General features: G+C 40.7%; 1 protein-coding gene across 4 annotated transcripts in view; it reads left to right on the plus strand.

Annotated features, from left to right (window-relative positions):
- The window catches only part of AMBRA1 (autophagy and beclin 1 regulator 1), a 141373-nt gene that overhangs the window by 37353 nt on the left and 83021 nt on the right, over nucleotides 1-20999 (plus strand). For all 4 annotated transcript variants that reach the window (XM_076344549.1, XM_076344550.1, XM_076344548.1 and 1 more), the window contains 2 exons: nucleotides 6824-7006; nucleotides 20431-20511. In XM_076344549.1, the coding sequence (XP_076200664.1) occupies nucleotides 6824-7006; nucleotides 20431-20511 (264 nt within the window). The remainder of the gene's footprint in view (nucleotides 1-6823; nucleotides 7007-20430; nucleotides 20512-20999) is intronic.

The following is a 20999-nucleotide window of genomic DNA, read 5'->3' on the forward strand; positions in this document are numbered from 1 at the left end:
TGACCCACAGACTCTGTCAGAAGAAACGATAGAATCGTGAACAGCAAGCAGCTTTGGAAGCTTTCAAAGAATAAATCGTGACAAATAAACTTTTTTTAGATGGGTTTAACAAAGCTATGAATGAGGAAAATTCAGTAAGTGTAAAATAGATCTGATTTAGCCTCTTAGGGAACCTCTGGCATAGCTGCATGAACTGAAGGCTACTAGGATTTATCGTAAAGGAGAGTACAGAAATACCAGTGTATGCAAATTAAATATCTAAGTTCCTGAAGGAGGTTTGTTTTAGTTTTTTTAAATCTCATTCTTTTTTTACATCATTAACAACAAAATCTGCATTTTTATACAGATGATGCTCTAAGTACAAGTTCTGAAATAAAAGGCTATGTTGCAAACTGGCCACATGGTATGATTATGCTGGTGAACAGCTCCTTGCTAACTATCTCTGTAGATAAAGCCTTGTAGAGGTGAAATCTTATATTAAGCTTTTTTTCCATTTATTGCAAAGAAAATTGCTTTGTGAAGATAATTCAGAGGCTCAGGAATGATGTAAATAAAACTTCGTAGCGAGGTGAAAGTAAGGTGGAGTGTGCTACCTGTATGTAAGGTCACTGGGAAATCAACCTAGGTAACTGCAGAAGGACTTGGCAACTGCATGTCAGAATGATGCTGATAAATGTAAAAACTTTCTAAATGGTAATTGATTAAATGACAGGTAAAGGGATTGATTTACCTGGAAAGATGAATATTATATTTTACAAATGTTAATTAAAAGGTATTACTACATTCAGGTCAATTTATGAATGCCAAGACCTGCTAAATGGCTGGAAGTGCACCATTCCTTATTTCTGGAATGTGTAATCCAAAGCAGGCAGATTTATTGACCAGCGATTGTAAGAAGTGATTCTGGCTCTCCGGGAGCTGCCTTTTAAAAAAGAGAAGGAGGAGGACCTGCCTAGGTTACTGAATTCTTTTTTTTTTTTTTTTCCCTTCTGTCATATCTCTGCTATGATGAAGCTCAATAAAATGTATGAAAAGGGATCACTGCCTGAGACATTTCCTAGCATAAGGAGCATTGTCAAAAATATTTTTCTACTTGAAGCCATTTTTTAACTGATAAGATGCTCTTCATGTGACAGTTCAGGTGTTTTTATGTTGTGGTAGAAGCTATAGTAGCTTGAGTTTGTAAGGAGCTTTGGGAGAAAAGTCCAGGGCTGAAACTTCTTTTAAGAGGGTTAACTTTTTCCAGTAAGTGTCACTGCCGTTTTCAGAGGATGAGATTCATAGATGCTTAATCAGCACGAGCTAGAAGTTTGAATGGGGTAAGATCAGAGTCTTCCTCCATAAACCTTACTGGTGTGCTAGGCTTAGTAGGATCTTTTTAACTGTCCCTTTAACTTGTTAGAGATTGGGGATGTGGTTAAAAGGAGTGTTATTGCATTTTGAGTTTTTTTGTAATGTCATAAGTTTGTAACAGAAAGTTATGACTTTCAGATGTTCTTAAGTAACAAAGTGGAAAAGTGAAACAAAGGTGAAATAAACATATATCTATATATGTGTGTGTATGTGTGTTTAAATATATATTAAAAATCATAGAATCATAGAATGGTTTGGGTTGGAAGAGACCTTAAAGATCATCTAGTTCCAACCCCCCTGCCATGGGCAGGGGCACCTCCCACTAGACCAGGTTGCTCAAAGCCCCATCCAACCTGGCCTTGAACGCTTCCAGGGATGGGGCATCCACAGCTTCTCTGGGCAACCTGTTCCAGTGCCTCACCACCCCTCATAGTGAAGAATTTCTTCCTTATATCTAATCTAAATCTACCCTCTTTCAGTTTAAAGCCATTACCACCCCTTGTCCTATCACTACATGCCCTTGTAACAAGTTCCTCTCCAGCTTTCTTATAGGCCCCCTTGGTACTGGAAGGCTGCTATAAGGTCTCCCCGGAGCCTTCTCTTCTCCAGGCTGAACAACCCCAACTCTCTCAGCCTGTCTTCATAGGAGAGGTGCTCCAGCCCCCTGATCATCTTTGTGGCCCTCCTCTGGACTCACTCCAACAGGTCCACGTCCTTCTTATGTTGGGGGCCCCAGAGCTGAACGCAGTACTCCAGGTGGGGTCTCATGAGAGCAGAGTAGAGGGGGAGGATCACCTCCCTTGACCTGCTGGCCACACTTCTTTTGATGCAGCCCAGGATACGGTTGGCTTTCTGGGCTGCAAGCGCACATTGCCAGGTCACATTGAGCTTCTCATCAACCAACACCTCCAAGTCTTTCTCCTCAGGGCTGCTCTCAATCCATTCTCCGCCCAGCCTGTATTTGTGCTTGGGATTGCCCCGACCCATATGCAGGACCTTGCACTTGGCCTTGTTGAACTTCATGAGGTTTGCACGGGCCCACTTCTCAAGTGTGTCAAGGTCCCTCTGGATGGCATCCCTTCCCTCCAGTGTGTTGACCGCACCACACAGCTTGGTGTCGTTGGCAAACTTGCTGAGGGTGCACTCAATCCCACTGTCCATGTCGCCAACAAAGATGTTAAACAGCACCTGTCCCAATACCGACCCCTGAGGGAAATATATGTACCTCTTTAAGACCAAGCTGTCTCTATTGGAGTCTGTCCTTTTTTTTTTTTTTTTTTTAAACTCCATGATCTGAAGAATTTATTTTTAAGAGCGTGTGTGTGTATTAGTTTTGTTTCTGCATCTACTGTCTGTAATGGTGCTATATTTGAATAATCTAGGTCAGGAGTGAGGCAGGGAGAACATTCTTTGAAGTTCCCTCAGATTTAGAATGAATATTCTGATATAGACTGCAGCAGTCTTTCTCAGTGGCCTTGCTGAACTTCTCTAAGGTCAGCTTGGCTGTTCTGTTATTCTCCACAGTTTCCATATGTACTGAACTCCGAAAACAATTTGCAGAGGAATCAAACAAAGCTGTCATCAAAGAACACTTGTATTAATTTTTTTTTTTTAAATAGAAATACTCATGAGATGGTCCCAGACTGCATATATAAAGCATCACAAGGGTGTTTGGTAGATACGTCTGTAGAAAAAAACTAAGCTGCTAGAAAGTTACTGGGAGAGACACCCTCAGGCCGAATGTTGCCTGTGAGTTGAAGGCTTAAGTGGAATGGAAGCAGCCAAAAGTTGGTGTCTGCTACTAGCATTGCCTTCAGCTCAAGGATTGGTGGTATGTGCTGTAGATATCACCAAGGAAATTAATGACACCAATCAGGTAACCCCTTTAAAACGTGTCTGCTGGCTGAGAGACATTTAGAGGTGTGAGCTGTAATAATGTTAGTGAACATCCTGGCCATCAGCATCAAGGCAGGGTTGATGAGTGATGTCAGTACTTCTGAAATGTTAGGAAGCTTGGGGGTCGGCACAGCAGTATAGTGCTCTTGGATGCACATACACCAATTCTTGTGGCTGTCTTGGGGAACTGGGTCTAGACATTCTCCAGTTGATGTTCTTGTGATTTTTTTTTTTTAAAAATTTACTTCCTTAGAAGATACTAAAATGGAGCAAGGTGAAGAAAAGCAGCCTTTGTGTAAAAATCTTCATGTTGTCCATAAATACAGCCAGCTGGATTGGATATCTGGCTGTAGCTGAGGACACTGCTATGTAGTAGCTTGCTCTTTAGGACTCATGATGCCATTTAGAGCAAGATACTTGAACTTTACTAATGCTAGCAAAACACTTCCTTCCCTCAGTTCCACTTCCAACTGGCCAGCCAGCAGCACTGGGTGCCTAAAGAACACACTGCTTCTCGATCACATGGTTGTTGGATGAGACAGAAGCTGTTCGGTTCTGGTTTTTGCACTGTGGCATTTCTCCCACTCAGTGCCTCGTTTTGTGGCCGTTAGCTGTGGCAGCATAGCCTCTCCTCCTCTGAACCATCTGCTCCAGTAAATGGGGTCCAGTCACCCTAGAGACTAGGTTAATTTAGCTCCTGTGGTGTTGTCAAATACAGCCTACTGTCCTGTGGACGCAAACTTGGTTTAAGAATTACTGGATAACCTCTATCTGTGTTTTGCCACTGCTTTGTTAGAAGCACAGGTGAGAAATAAATGGACTAGGCAGCCTGCTGTGACTGGCTTGTGTTTAGCCAGCTGGTAGACTAACTTTGGTCAGGGGCTGATTTACAGTTGTGTTCAATAGCTGAATGAACTGAAGGGTTACGTTTAATGTTAACCGGTGTTTCTTAGGTTGCTTTGCAGCCTTCTCCTCCCTCTAGGACAGCAAATTCTCTTATGCTGGCTCTCAGCTCTGGTTCTGATTTGTGTCATAACTGTATTCTAAAGACAGATACAGCCTGACAAATACAATTTATTTTTTTTTGCCCTGCATGCACTCATCTGCAAAGATTAATTCCTTAGCCTGTTGCTTTGAATATGTTTCTCCCCTGCCCTTTTGTATTTTATCCCTCACACCTTGCTCTCTGTGTATCAGATGTAAGCTTCTTGTCTTCTCTTTGGAAATCTTTTTCCCAGTCTATCCAGTCTACATACCATGTGCTGTCAGGAAGCTGAATCTGGCATCTCATCATCCATTATGGCAAGTCTTTATTGCCTACTCCTTCTCGTTCTTCTAAGAAGCATCACTGTGTTTTCTCTTGTGATGTGCTGCATAATTTGGGAAGACTAAATGTCTGCAAAACTCATTCTTCATACCCTTCTGTATAACTCTCCCTTGGTGTGATATTAGCAAAGAAAAAAGTTTCAGTGATTACACTGCTGGACTGCTGAGACCACTGTTCATGTTTTCCAGTGTTGCCTTGTTTCCACGTTCCTTTCTTTCTCTATGTGCACGTATTATGCCGTAGACTTATTTTTAGTCATACACAGAGGCTTTGGATTATGGAAAAGGCCAAAGAAGAGAACAGCTCCTCACTTACGAGTGCACTGCTGTAATGCCTTGCTTTTTTGTACTTGGCCTATTAAATCTTCAGGGGAGTAGAGAGAAGTGCTGTGTTTGTACAGTGAAGCCTTCAACGTTATATAAGCATGAACAGCTTTAACTCATCAAACAGTACATAAAAGATCCAGGAGGAATCCAAAACAAACTGTGTGTGTGGTTCACCTTACCCTTTTGCTGCTTATTGACAAAGTTTTTAGACCCCTGAGCCTGTCTGCTAAACTTCCCTCTTTACCAATGTGGCAGCCTAGTAGGGTACGGGGAGCTTACCTTGGGGAAGACATTCTCTCTTTATGTCTACATGACTTCTAATTCCTTCTTTCTTGCCACCTTCTCTTTTGCTTATGTGCCCTGAATGTATGGTGGAATGGATGTGGATGTGAAACATCCATATAATAAGCAAAATCTTTTTCCCAGTACATTCCCATAGAATCAGCACAGCTCTGGAAGAGAGAAAAAATAAAAAGTCTTCTAACGATCATATTATCAGAGATGATTATGGAGTTGCATTTTTGACGCTGGTTGTAGTGTAACAGAGTGAAACTCTGTGGTATTGGTCACGATAAAGTTAAACATATCCTTAAGAGTCTTCATGGCTGATGGTGAGGTACACTGTAAAATGAATTTAGCTTGAAACTCTGTTCTGAAGATAGGTAGCATTCCTATAAGGTAGACAGGCCACCTCTCTTTGTGATTGCAAATGAGAATATTTTCATCTCTAGATTATCCCCTGGAATTCACTGTTCATTTGAGGCTTTTTGTTTTATTTTTCTTTGATTAAAGCTGTTCGCGCTTTCATTTGTAGATTAAAAATTAGGGCTACTCTCTCCATTATCAGTCTCTTGCCTGTGGTGCCTTTGCAGGAAATGAGATTGTATTTTCATGACCTCAGGAAGTACCAGTCTGGTAACTTGAATTGAATAAAAAAGAACAAAATCAAACACATGTATGGAAAGGGGGGGGGCGGGGAGCTAGAAGTTAAAGAAATAGACATCTTAATGTCTAATTACTTGGGGGGGATTGTTGTCATCTCCCCTCCTCCCCCCCAAATTAGAGTTCAAGTCTAATCCAAATGAGGCTAAATAAATGGTTATTTAAGCATCTGAGGTGTCTGGACTTTAATACTGAGTAACTGTGTCACAGAAAGCGTGTGCTAGGAGCTGTGGATATATGCAGGGTTGGAAAAGAGAGTGTTTTTACCTATCTAGCATCAAGGAAGGGGGTAATACTGGTGCGGGATAATTGATGCAAACAAAGGCCAAGTTATGCATGAGAGAGAATTAAGAGTTAATTGCAGAGGAAGTTTTTCCTTTCAGGTGGGATGCAAGGCTTTTAACGCTCCTCTTAACATACATGTAGTGGATCTAATGAAATTGCTGCTATGTGAAAATCCCTACTGTTTGGATTACAAAATAGTTAAACAAAGCTGTTAAACCTTTTTTTCCTCCTGCTTGGTACTTTATGGTGCTCCCATTAAGTACCCTTAAAACAACACCTTCCTTCGATGTTTATTTGAACACTGCTGTGGTTTGGCATTGCAAGCAGAGTTCACATTGGGAGTGGGCTTGATTCTTATCAGGGATGCTTGCTGGGGTTAGTTGTGTGAACTAGTAATAAATGAAACAGTGGGCTCCAAAGAGTCCTGAGAAGCAAGTCGATGAGCTTTTTGTCTATAGGTAGTGTAGTGCTTCTGTTTGCAGAACAAGGGAATCACGTGGGAGTGTAGTATATAAAGGGAAAATTACTTCTACTTGGTTTCTTTATTTACTCTGTCTTACTCACGGATAAAATGCAAACAGCCAATTTTGTGATATGCTGTTACTGTCCTGACACTTGGAGCTCAAAAGGAAAAATAGGACTGGCTGTCATTCTATACTTGTGTAACGAGTGTCTGTATCTCCCTCTCTCTCAGGTTGTCTCCTGCTGCATATTACGCACAGAGGATGATCCAGTATCTTTCCCGGAGGGACAGTATTCGACAACGCTCTATGCGATACCAACAAAACCGTCTCCGCTCTTCCTCCTCCTCTTCTTCCACGTCAGAGAACTCAAGCCCAGCTGTAGACGGAAATGATCTGGAATTTGAAGATTTTGAGTAAGTGTGCGTGCTGCCTTGCCCTCTTGCTTGAGTCTGTTGTCAGCACAAGACTGCTTTGTGGCTTCCTACTGTTTACCAATCAAAGACATCTCAGGCTTCCTGTAGGAACAGGTTAAGTCAAGTCATTCAATCAATAATTAGAGCAGTGATTGCTACAAATGGGACTTGTCATTTCTGTTATGAAAATTAAGATCCTTTAGGCTACCTTCAACACATCAGGCTATCTCAACCAGATTTAAAAGACTGATTACATAAAGAAAAAGAGAATCTTTTTCTTCCATGGAACAGATGGGGAGCCAAGAGTTTATTAGAGCCTTCAAATCTTGAGATAGAACAGGAACCACTAAGAGGCTTTGCAGGACTTAGTTCTTTGGTCTAAGGCCATAGGAGACAGCCAAACATGTTCTGTTACTTTTACTTGCTCTATCTGTACAACTTTGTCAGATTAGCTGAAGTTCCTGGGATTGTTTTTTTGGAAGACTTGGTGATTGTGAATCTGTGTTAAGTTAAGGCTTAGTTTTCTGTAAGGAGAGCAAATGGCCCATTGTGTCAAAGTGAGGAATGACTCTGTCTGCATCCAAACCTTAGAAGAGCACTCCTGTAAGCCACTGTATTTTCTTTTGAGTGGTTGTCCTGACAAACTTTTAAAGTCTGCTTTCCAGCATCTGCTTTTGGACTTCTAGTGATACCCAGTGTAATCCCAGCAAACAAATTTATTGCAAACCCTTTCCAATAAATGGAAGTATAGTAATGGATTGTTTAGATGGCATGGAGACCAAAAGCTCAGGAATTTAGATTAAAATCCATTTTAGCAGAAAAGAGAGTATGACCTTTCTAGTCTGTCTTCGGTCATTTCCTTTTAAATATGGGATTTTCCCTGAGTACTTTAAGTATTTAACTGAATTTTTTCCCCCCTTTGTGTATATTGTGGTTAAAACATAGGATGATTCTGAGCATGGTCATAGAAGTAGTCTATAGTGGTAGTGTAGTAGGGAGATGTGTTTGATGGGAGCTATGAACTCCTCAAAAATCTGGGCTTTTATGTTGTTGCTGCCAGCAGAGGATGTTGTCAACTTTGCTACTATCATAACTTTCATGTTCACTTGCTGTAGTGGTACATACTTGAGATGGCATGTTGTTAAAGCTCCGTGTCCTTTGTGTCAGGGTGAAGTCCCTTTATGAAGGACACTGGTAACACTAGCTATTCCCAGAAAGGCAAGATATTAATCCCTTTCTGACTTTTTAAGTAGCGGTAGACTTTTTTTCCCTTAGAATGTTGTTCTGTGAAGCTGTCATTTCATGCTCCAGCAATTAAATATTCAGAAGTACAGGGTGGGTGAGTGTCTTTCCCGTCATTGTGGCCTTGTTTGTGTAAGATGTAAACGAGGGCAGATAATGTGGAAGAGTCATTGCCTAGTAGCTTTTCCCAAGCAGCTTCGTGGTCTGGAAGAGCAGAAATATGGTGGCTGTTGGGCCCATTTTGAGAGGCAGGTGCGTCACAAGCATAGACCTTAATATTTCCATTATTCCATTTCATTTGTTTGGGGCGGCTTGTTCTGCTGGGAAAAGAAAAGATGGTAAGTTCTTAATTCACAGAGCCAGGCAAATGCCTGCAGAGAAGTGTGTTCCCCTGCAGATAATATTCACATGGTAAGAGCGTCCAGTCAGGGAAGCAATTCAATCAGCCATGCTAAAGTTGTCTTTCATTTCATACTGAGCAAAAAGAAGTGTTTATTCCTTACTGTGCAGTGACTGAATTTGTTGGTTGAGTATTTCATACTGAATTCTGTTCTGTGCATTCAAGACATGCTGTCTTTTTCCTTCTCTGCTTCATTATTTCTCCTGGCTGATTAGAGGGAGCTGTTGTGCAGGGGTCCTTAGAGCTGGAACTTGTCTCATGACTCATTTGATTTCTTCTGCTGACACTTCACAATGAAATCTCTTATACAGAGTTCTTGCTTCTCCTTTTGGCTCCTGCGTCCCTCATTCTTTGCTTGCTCACCTGAGCAGGGTCATGTATTTCTTCGTGTATTTCTTTCTTGCCCTGATCTAGATGGTCTGGCTTCCCTGCTTCTTCAGATCTGATGTAGGACAGGGAGTTGCTATTGTGTCTAGCTGTCTGCAGCTCTTGCTTTTCTCCTGGAATCCAGTGAATTTTTTTTAATGTAAAAGCCATAGCAAATTGCCTTGATGCTTTATCTTTCTAAACTGGTTAATGTAATTGGTAAATATTCTCTCTTCTTTCATTTTCCTAGAGATCAGGAGAAAGGTGTAAGGGGCATTAAACACTGGTTGGTTTTACTATACATAGAGCACTGGGTAAGGAGTGAGCCCTGTGCTTGTGCAGGGTGCCTGGGAGACAAGCCTTTCTGAGCTCTCATCTTTTTGTGGGGTTCTGAGGTTTTTTTTTCTCCTCTAAGATTCATTCTTGTATTTTTCCAGCTTTGCTTACCTAATGACCTAGTAAGGGGCATGAAAAACTTGGCCTCTGCACTGTTTGTGTACATACGGCCTCTAAATTTAAGCTAAAGCCTCTCCTCCTGTGTGTCAGTCTAATAGTGTAATTTTCTCCATGCAGTTTCTCCAGAATCTCATTTGAATTAATTCATAAATGCATTTAGTTTGTGATAGCAATAGCAGTAGTGTTGGTCTAAGAATGTGAATTAAAGTGGTTTTTATAGATATTAATAATATCCTTCTATTACAGCAGCTTTTATGGACAGGGGAGGAGGAGGGAGACACAAGCTATAACTGTGTTATTTGGTCTAATAAGATCTTATCTCTCTACATGTGCTGCCTGTGTTTAACCTGTCACTGTTGTCATCTTACTGCTTATTGAATACAACTGACAACTGTAAACTCAGTCATGTCTGCATGAAAGCATTTAATACAGTTTGTAATATATATACACAGATTGTAATATTAGGTTATTAACAGATAAATTGATATGAGTCGGTTTTAAGGTTAGCTTTAGCAGAATCCTAAGCTAAAATGAAAAGGCTTCTTGTATTCTGGGATAAGAATCTCTGAATGGAGAATGACGTCACTTTAGTCTTCCAGCATAACTGGTAAAAACAGATTCTTTATAGACAAATCATAGATATTGAACTCTTTAATTTCAAGGTCTTTTGAGTGTCTTATGTTTGGATCACATAGTAAATGTAGATTTTTAGAACTAAACTATCTTTTCTTTTGACTTCTTCAACAAGTTTGACTGGGTCTCTTTCTAGAGATTTCCTTTAGTCTGGAACAGCTCTGATGCTGGAGACTGTGGGTGACGCTTCTAGGACTCCTTGGATAGCGCAAGCTAATTTTTTTCATGTGTAATTCTAAATCTGTCACCATAATCAGAATATAAAGGTGTTTCTGCAGATGAATTCTGGCCACCTATGTCCCTTTTTGTCCGCAGTAAGTGTGGGAACAAATACACAAATACAGGTTCATTTCATCTGTCAGACTGAAAAGCAGATATATAGGACAGTGCACCACCTCGCTGTCTGAAAGCCTTGCTCAAATCCTTCACTACAGTTCTATAAAGGCTTTCAGGCCAAGGCTAAAGGTGTGGCTGTGGCTGACTCCTCTGTCTGCTTTTGAGAGTGGGCTGCCTGGTAGAATATAGATATGAAGGAGCTTGGAGTTTACACTCTTTCAATGTCTGCAGCTTTTCCCCTTTCTATCCTCTCCTTTTTCCTTCCTCCCAGGAGGATCTGCGCTGGGGTGGATCTATTCAGTTGTGCATTTTCACAGACTAGGAAGGTCTTTATTGTGTTTCTACAACAAGAAGGGCTTTACCTCACAGGCCTGAAATCTTGTTTTGGTGCTTTATCTTTTTAATTTCTTTTGAGACACCACTGAGCACCCAGACAGAGAGTATGAGCACTGTAGGCACTGTTTTACAGAGACCATAATGGGCATTCTGGTTTTGTGGAAGCAGGCTCTTGCTTTGTAGAGATGATGAATCACTTATGGAAAGCTTACAAGATTCAGGGTGACATTATTTGGCTTTATTAGTCAACTTAAAATCCTTCTGTTTAAGGCATATTCTGGACCAAGACTTGTGGTTTCTCAGATGGACATCTTGCAGAAGTCTCTTCATAAGTGCATAAGATACATGAGTATCCGCCATGCCTGTCTTCTGCCATTTTTGGTTGCTTTATTGACACTGTCACGGCAAGAACTGCCATATCTAAGTTCCTCCAATAGCTTCTTGCCTTAAAAGGTTCTAAGATCGCAACCTGCCAGCTGACTGCCACTGCATTAAAGCTGTAAGTCTCACTTCTGGTTTCTTGAATATGATTTTCATTTATTTCGGAGAATAGTATGGTAGATTCTTTTTGGCCTCTTCCATAGGTGAAGTGTTTGGTTTGGGAGTCTGTTTTGTGTTATAGTCAGTGCTCCACTTCAAGCTAGCATTTTGGTTTAACTTTTTTTATGTATTAGGGAGAAAAGTGCATGGCTGATTAGACATTCATGCGAGATATCCAGGCAATCACCCTTCTTTTGGAATGTCTTTGTTTAAAGCACCTTTTCTTGTTAGCTTCTTTAAGAACCTTGACTTGTGCATTGGTAACTGAAAATATTAATTAGGAACTGCTTGGAAGCAATTGTGTCTGAACTAACATTATTATGAGAGAGAGAAGGGGAGACAATGACTGTGGCAGTGTGGGTACTCAGTAGTGCGCACTTGTGTAGTAGGTTTGGTTTGGGCTTCTGTTCTCCCGATTACTTCTCAAGTGGGATGGTGGAAGTGGGTTTTGGGGAGGGAGTTATGTGCACGGTGAGAATAAGCATGTGGTTTGCTTAATGGCAGAGACAGAAAGAGATTTTGGAAAGTTTGAGTGAGGGGAGAGGTTGGAGATTACCACTTACTGAAGTAACTTCTTCCCTACCCTTGTGAAGGAATTCCATGCTCGTGTTTAAATCCAGTCTCTACCTTTTCAGTCTGACTCTATATCATTATTTGCTAGAGGCACAGCAATGGGAGTACTAATCTGCAGAAATGCAATCAATTCACAATGCGCCTGCTGTTTTCCCTTGGCACACCAACTACTAAGAGCACACGGGTAGAACTCAGACTCTTTGTACAGCCAGTCTCGGTCTTTACTGCTCTCCTTCCCAGCTGTTCACTGTGCATTCGTGTATTTCAGAGTGTTTTTTCCTTCCTGTGACAACCTTCAACTTCTGCAAAAGAAACTCCTTCAAATAGGAGCCAGGTTTTCTTGGCAGGGGAAAGGAGAGATTGGAATGGCTAAAGTTTTTTGTGAGACTTGAAATAAGTATGGAGCTTTTGATCTACAGCTCCAGAACAGTGAGACAAGTTGTGTCATTGTGGCGAGAGAAGCGTAGGGAATTCCAGAGGTAAGGAAAGAGGTTAACTCTGTAGGGTGACTATAGCTTAAGCTGACACAACAGGATGGATGGGATGCCCAGTGCTAAGTTCGGATAGGGCGTAGGTGACGGTGGGTAAGAGAGATGACTTGATCAATGGTAGCCTTTTGGTGTAGTGGTAGAAGGGTAGTATATCTCAACCTCAAGGTTTCTAAAAGCAATTAGGCTGGTTTTGGTATTTTTTTCATTTTTCTCCTTATCATCCTGATGTTTACATTTGAGGTTAACAAAAGACATGGTAGGACATGTGAGAATCTATATGGGCTCTTCAGGTCACTGAAATGCTGATGGAAATGGATTTTTAGGATCCATGACACACCAGTATACTGCAGAAAAAGCGATTTCTTTCTGGAAGTCTTAGATGGGACTGTTTGTTATCTGTCTCTCTTACTTGAGCAGCTACAAATAATATTCTTGTTAGTAATTTGTTATTTGAGTTCAGATAAAGATATTAAAAGCAGGATTGCTATTTATTGTACATACCTGCCTTTGTTGTTTTCTTCCCAGAGCCCTTTTATCTGTGGTTTTGATGCTGTTTCCTCTGCCTCTGTTTCTTGGCTCATATGGCTCTGCCTCATTGTTTTTGATGAAGATGGACTTTCTCAAAACTGGCTTTCAAGGCAGACCTGAATTTTGTGGAACTTGGTGGTCACTTTCTGTGTTGTTTTTTTTTTCCTTTCTGTTATAGGTTTCTGGAGCAGTTAGCACTGGGATGTTGCTTCCAGATACATAGAAATTTATGTTAATTATATTCATCATCTTAAACACAGTTTCAGGCTAAGAATGCTAACAAGTCCTGGATGAACAGGAAGGATATTGAATCTACTCTTTGAACTTCATTTTTCAAGGATTAGTGAGAGTCTTAGCTTGGCTTGTGATCTACTCATAGTAGCCTGCAGCTTCATTTTCCCTATTCTTTTTATCTTTATCTTTTGTGACAGTCTTTTATATTCCCCTTATCTTGGTCTTAATGTCTAATAATACTGCCTGGATGCAGTGACAGGCAATGACTATTTCCTTGCAGCAGTACTGCAGGATATTGCTAACCTCTCCAGCATAATATTGTTTTACCATTAAGTCACATTCCAGCAAGGCAAGTGTCTTTATAGCAGGGCGGTGAAAGAATGAGTGCCTTTTGAAAGATGACAGTTGCCAGAAAAGCTCACATCATATTCCATACTGTTGGTTGCCTGGGCTTGTAGAAACAGTTTTGATGTCAAGATGGTACCCTTCATCCATCTGAGTTTTTCTGCTACTTATGAGCTGTGTTCATTGTGTTCCTTTTGCTTTTATTTTGTGTCTGTGAAACTCTTAACTCAAACTAGGTCACCTAGTAGGTGACATCTGGTGTTAATGAGAGTGATTAGGAAGCAAGCTATTATTTGTTGCTGGCCACACAGAACAGGCAGTGGTTAGCATTCTTCAAGCCTGTAGGTCTAACAGATTAGGGTTGTTTGTGCAGTTGTGCTTTCATTTCTGTTTCCCTTGGAAGAGCAGTAGCATAATAGAGCAATATATTAAAAAAAAAAAAAGGGAAAAAGAAGTTGGTGCTTACTTTTGACACTTTATTCCAGTATTGAATCCTGATGCGGCAGTCGTTTACATGTTTGCGCTACGAACTGTGTTCAATGAACACCAGTTGTGAAGTTTCCAAGTGATTAGAATTAGCCATAGTGATGTTTTCCCTAGTCATGCTCATGTTTGGATGAATGTTTGAAAATGACTAATTAAGGGGTCTCGGAGGAAGGGTGGTTGTAGTGCTGGGTGCCCTGTTTTTTTATAAAACACTGTATACAGTGGTTTCCTTAATACTCATATACCAGGTCTAGACTGGGGAGTAGGGATTCTCTACCTTCATCTGGCCTCTGATGTTTCTGTTTTCTAATGACTCACTGTAGCTATGGAGTGTATCAATCTTATCCTGAAAGGTGTCATCAATTTGTGAGCCCACCACACAGTGAGGTGATTAAAATAGGGACAACTGGATACTGTGCCTAGATAAGAGTGCTTCATTCTGGTTCCAAATCAGTCCTTCTCTGAAGCAATTAATCCTTGGCATTTAACAGGCAAGTGCTGCTGTTTCTCTTGACCAGGTCATAAATCCTCTCTTATGTGATGCTTCTCTGAAACACTTGATCTTCTGAAGTGCCATTTTTTAATCTTGTAAATACATTTTCCCCTGAACAGCCCTCTGAGAGGTCATCAAGGCTGGGGGGTTTGTTTCCCTCTGGTCAGGAGAGCCATTAGTAACTCAGCAGTCTGCTGGTTATAGGAAGTTTTAGCTGATAGACATAAGTTTTCCTTGGTGTTCCTTTGAAAAAGCTGCTAGTGAAAGACTGGCATTTTAGCCTTCAAATGAACATAGGAAGATGGAAAGGCACCATGTCTTGGGTGACTTACCTAATTTCTTTATCAATTACCGTATTAAGTAGCTATGTTAAAAATCTATTCTTCTAGTTCCTGTCTCTCCAGCTGGGCAGCACTGCTCTTTGCAGTTTCTCTAATATTTTTATTCTTCAATTTTGTTTGGCTTCCAGTGTTATACTTGGGAGTTTGCTCCACAGTCCTAGTACATTTAGTGCCAGGAAAAGCTTTTCGTGTAGCAGATGCTTCTTTTTGCTTAAATTTTCTTGTTGTCTCCTTCTGTTCTGCCTTAAGTACTTTTCCTTCAGTAATGGTCATATCCTTCAAAGATGTGTAGATAAATTTATACCTTTCATTTTTACCAGATTATGTATATTCTTTTAAATCAGTGTTTTCATCGTTTTAATGTCTGGCTGTCAATACTTGTACCCGTTTTGATAGGACCAGTGCTCCTGACTTGCTTATTTTTATCTACTTGTGGAAAAAAGTCTCTGCTCAGAGATAAGTCAGTTGTCTTGAATCTTTCTCTTAAACATAATCCTAGTTTTAGGTGAGATACCCTTGTCCTCAGAGCCATAAGTAGGGTGGTCCCCTTTTCCTGGGTTGAGTTTGCAACTTTTCCAAGACTTAAGGATTGTGAGTAAAGTAGCATATACTGGATGGAACCTGTCTTTTTTGATTATGAGACTAGTCCTACTGATGCAGGAGATGTTATTCCAGCTACTATGTCTTTCTGCAGAGTTATAACCAACTTGCAGTGTGGCTTTTCCTTTTGTCTTCTAGGATACCTGTATCTCACTGAAATATTCAGAATGTCAAGGTTTTATTTATTTCGTGTTTACCCCTCTATTTTGAGAGGCTTATTTCCTAGAAAAGTTCCGAGTTTTCCCTAACTTCATTTGTAGGAGATGCTCAGGATCTCGCAGGATCAGACAGAGGAAAAACTAAAGTTTTAACATCTTCTGGTATTTGCTGCTCCTCTCAGTTGTAAAGCTAGGAGTTAACTTTCTATCATAGTGTTCCCAACACTGTATGTCCCTTACTCATCAGGATGGTGATTGACATGTTCTTAGAATCACCAGCAAATATAATGTTCCCCTCACCACCTTTTTCCTACTTCTATAAACTTTGTGAAACATAGTACACACTTTGTCTTGTAGTCCTATGCAGCTCTTGTAAGTATACCCTTCCCAGGATATGTGTCATCTGTTTCCATCTAAATCGGCAGTGAATCCTGTGAAGTGAATTGCAAGATTTCAGGATCTGTTTCTTCTTTAGTATGGCCAGTTTAATATGACATCCTCTAGGTACCCTCTTTAGAGGCAGACTTGACCAACCTCTAAGGCCAAATAAGTTTGCATTTTCTGGTAACCTCCTCTGAGCTCCTGATACGATCTTTGTGTTACTCGGGCCCTCCTTGCTCTGTGCTACTCCTGCCCTCTGTGCTATCTCCTCTGAATTAACCTCCTGTAGTCTTAAAAAATTGATAGCAAGTAAGTGGAGATACTTAATGTTTGAAGTACAGAGAAGATGTTACTGTTTTTTTGTTACATCAAGATGGTGTGACTGAATCCAGTGCCAACCCTTACGGATATTAGTAGCTGCCACTCAACCAATTATTTAGCATTTCTATTGTATGTAAGTGTCTAACCTCTGCAATAGAAATTGATTTAGCATTTTAAATTGGATCGCATGAAACATGATAAAATGCTGAAAATATGGAACAATTGGCTTGGTCAGGTATAATTTGATTCTTAGGAACTTGCATGGCTTACTGGTGCTAGCTCTGATAATTAAATGGCTTTTCAAAATGGTCATTGTTGACTTAAATCTATTGGCAGTGTAGTCAGTGGGAGTTTTAATATTGACTACAATGGCAACAGTTAGACGAACAGATTGCATTAGAAATCCCATGCTGTGTGTTTAATTTCACTTCCTGATACAACAATCTCTAAATATTAAAGAGAATTCTTGCCAAGATAGAAAAGCAGAACATAGCTTTTTTCCTTTCTGACAGTCTTGACTATATTCTGTATCCACTCAGTTATTAATGCCGTAGCCAAGTTACCAGATGACAAAGAATGCCTTTTTCTCCAAACTTTAGGATGCAAAGTTTTGCATCTCCATCTCTGTTTTCAGAGCCGGCGTTGCCGCTCCATTATATTTACATTGGTCAACTTTTCTCTCAACAAGCAAACAAAACAATAGCAGAAAAATCCAAGGAGATTTGACTGTCTTATCCAGTTTAGGATGAACTTTCATCCTTCTTATGCCCTATTAAAGGTCTATAAATCTCCTGAATGTTTGGGAATTGCTTTCTTTTCCTGCTCCATTCTGTGTTAGTGTTAATGCTGTTTTTCCCCTACCAACTCTTATTCTCTGTATCGCTGTTTTGATTTGTCCCACACTGGTATCTGAACAAATTATGAATAACCTGAATTTTGAGCCAGACCCGTAAAGTTGTTTTGACCATTTGTTGGTTCTTGCAGTTTTCCTCCTGAGACTAATTTGTCTGTTAATAATTATAGTATTGTCTCCCTTGTCACCTTACACGCTGATTACTTCTGATTCTTTCCCTGCATCTTGCTCAATGGATTGCTTAGTTCCTTCATTATTATTTTTTCACTGCAGAAGTTCCCCTGTGCTGTTCATATTTGCTGGTGCACTTAAAACAAAGGGCATTGCAGGACACCTTTTTAGCCCTGTTACAGAGCACTTGCTGTGGCACATTTTTGTTTCATTTACTTTTGCAAGGTTGCTGAGTTGCTTTACAGAAGAGGCTTTTTTTTATGTAGACATACACACTCTGAGGGATCCACTTTTGCAGGTTATGTTAATTAAACTATCCACTGCAAATCATTAGCTAATGGGTCTGTAGGTGGTTGACACTAAATAGAAAGTAGAGCATTAGATCTTCACCAGTACTTTAGAGAACTTTGGAAACTTTTCATTTCTTGCCAGAGTGCTTCACACTGGCACTGCAGTCGTGCTAACATCTGCTCTCCTCCCTCTGTCAGCAGGCTGTATGTGGTACAGAAATAACACCAAGTGCCACCCATCTTCACTGATCTGTAGGGTTTTTTTAAATTTTCCTTTTTAGAAGGTGCAGAAATAATCTTCAGCTGGCACCAGGGTAGTATCAGCTGTTCTAGCTTTTCAGCACTAGATGCTTAAAAACACTCTTGCATGGAGTTGAGCATGGGAGTTTAGATATAAATGACTCTGTAGTTTAGTGATTCAGAGTAATGTTTAGTAATATTCCTCTTTAGCACAGGGGAGTGTATCTTACACTTCCATTACAGTAAATAGGAATTCTAGCATTCTCAAAGGATAGTCACTGTTTCTCATTCCTAATTCTGCTGTTTGAGTTATAGGGGAGTGGCAGTTGGGGTGTGGTGGTTTTTAAAAATTTTTTTTTTTAAGGCGATGTTAAAAATAGATTGCTGTCTCTTGAATCGGTAGAGGCTGTGTCTGTCATGGTGAAAACTGAAGAAAAGTCTAGCCTATATTTTTTCCCTTTTAGGCTTTTTGTACTGGGGGAGGGTTATATGCACAGTGAATGGGACCATACAAGATGGAGTTCTTGCATCAGAAAGTCTCATTGGTTAGAAAATTTGTGTCGTAAAATGTTTTTGTGGATGCTAAGAGCATTGGCTAGTGGCATTTTAAAAAACTTGAACAATTAGTTGATTTAGGTCTCTTGATTTGGACTGTAGGAGACTTTGCATCTTTATTTTCTTTTGTTTGCTGGAGCTAATTCCTCATTCCTTTTGAAACATGCTGCAGAGATTCTCTTCAACTGGAGAGTTCTGCAGGGTGTAGTCCTGCTGTTCCTCTAGCTGATACTTGTCCCTTTCAAAAGCATCTTCTAATTCTAGTAAATGTCCAAAGCAAATGCAAACCCTGAAAACTGTTTTGCTGCTTTTCTTCCAGGGCTGCATTTCAGCGGTTTCAAAAACTGCTATATGGACTTTTAAAAAGTGTATTTCTTGTCTGACTTTCAGTAGCTCTTACTGTGTGTGGCAAGATCTGGAACATGACACTTCTTTTTCCCTTTGGCCTTTTCTCTTTAGCAGGAAAAGTTGATATGTCAGCACTTGAGTTCCCAGGACTCCTTCTGTTATTGATCCACATCTTAAAAGGCTGGAGGCCTCTGATAAAAGAGCAGCAGCAGCTTTTACATTGCTGATTTCAGGAACCCTGCTGGTTACGCAGAAACCTCAGGGCGAGGTGCGGCTTTGGCTGTGAACTGCAAATCCTGTGCCTGCAGTGGGAGGAGAAATGGAAGCTTTGAGCTTGGATTTAGATCTGGGTTTGGTGAAATAGCTTGAAATGCTAACGAGCTTTGCAGAACAACCTCTGCTCTTGTGTTCCTGGTTCCTCAAGTGTGTGGGAAACAGCCACGTAATGGACTTTTCTTCTCAGCCCACGTTTCTTGCTCACTGACTTTAAAAAAGCAAAACAAAAAAAAATTATAAAATGCACAGCTTGCTGGAGTGGGTTAGGAATGTGCTGCTAGTGTGTTGCATAAGGAATATTTAGTTTCCTAGTGATTCCAAGGCTCTGCAAGTAATATTCTCCCCACAACTGCCTGGGAAGGAGACAAGTAGGGCTGCAATTACAGATGGGGATCTGGAATCCAGTGAGAACAGACTTGCTAATTTGTGCAAGGTCATGCAGAGAGTAAATTTCTGAACGGAGAATAAAGCACTGCGGAGGTCTGTTTCAAAACTCCAGAGTCACTGATGGAGTCTCATTATTTTCCTTACAGTTTTAGTGCTATATAATTACAGGTCCTCTTGTGACCTATGAATGCAATATCAGGACTTTTATTTGCTGGGGACTCTGGAGTTTTGGCCTCCTGATTGTTGTAGGGTTGTTATTCCAAAATCAGACTGGGTCAGCCATGGCTTTGTCTAGCTCCTGTCTTGAGACTTCCAAGGATGACAGCTCCGCTGCCTCTCTGGGTAGTGTGTTCAGTGTTGCACTGCCCTCCTGGGGAGAAGAATTCTCCGTGTCTGCTGTAGGACAATAGATGCTAGACCTTTTCCCCTCATTCCCCAAGGCCCAGACATTTATTGTGAAACCGAATGAGAGGGTTTTGAGGAGGTATGGTTTTGTCTGATACCACCTAACATTTCTGACTTCGCTGGAAAAGCTTGTGAAAGGTGAGATTATCTTAAGCTGTGATGGCACTTAAACTGGACCTTGAGGGAAGGAGTGCAAAAGAATAGTCTGCAGATTATGCTCTTTTGCCTGCGCTTCTGGGAATGAAAAAGTGAAATTTTACAGATCTCTCTGACTAACAAAGTTCTCATCAGGACTGTGGTGTGCTTGCATTTGCTCTCCCAGTCCAAATTCTAAAGTTTCTTGTTCATTTGCTCAGGTGCTGATGTTGATTAATTGACTCTCTGTGCGTTTGTTGATACTTTTGAGACATTGTCAAACAATTAAGAAAGTGGACATTAGGTGACCCGTATGTAAAACTGTCAGGAGTCTTTGGTACGGTAAGTTGTATGAATTTGGAACATTGACTTACGCAAGAGAACCCTTAAATCTCAGTGGCATACTCAGGATGACTAGGTGATGTTGTTGGGTTTTTCTTTTCTTGGAGAACACTTTATTACATAGTATTTTTAATGTACTTTTTTTTTTTTCTTTTGCTGAAGGGACAATGGAGACCGATCCAGGCACCGAGCTCCCCGGAATGCCCGCATGTCTGCACCATCGCTGGGGCGCTTTGTCCCGAGGTAAGGCTTGTACATGTAAGAGTAAAAGGGTGTGGAAATCCTGGAGGTACCAGTTGCAGTACAGCTCTCTGGTGCTTTCAGATGGATTCTTTTACTTGCACAGGGCTGCTGTATTCTTGGTTAGCAATTTCTGGGACCCCTGAGATGGCATGTTAGTATGATCAGCTGATCCTGTGACATCTGAAGGACAGCATGGTCTTAGTGCTTCTTACCTGCAGGTTGGGGCTACGGTGAGAACGCAGAATAGGAGGAGAAAAGAATCTGATCGGAGATTCTCAGCACAACATGCTGGTTTGAGATTAGGAAGCTATTGTGGGAGGTAAAGGATTTACTTAAAGCTGATCTTCACAGCCACATTGATCAGAGGAGGATCTAATCTGTAACTTGCCTTTGGTTTGAAGCAGTGAAGTGGTTGGCTAAGCGGAGGAGTCCAGCCTTCCTTCTACTACAGTCTGCTGGAATACAGTCATGTTTCCTCAAAGATTGCA

The sequence above is a fragment of the Aptenodytes patagonicus genome, chromosome 7, assembly GCF_965638725.1.
Source record: "Aptenodytes patagonicus chromosome 7, bAptPat1.pri.cur, whole genome shotgun sequence".
In the NCBI taxonomy this organism is placed as follows: domain Eukaryota; kingdom Metazoa; phylum Chordata; class Aves; order Sphenisciformes; family Spheniscidae; genus Aptenodytes; species Aptenodytes patagonicus.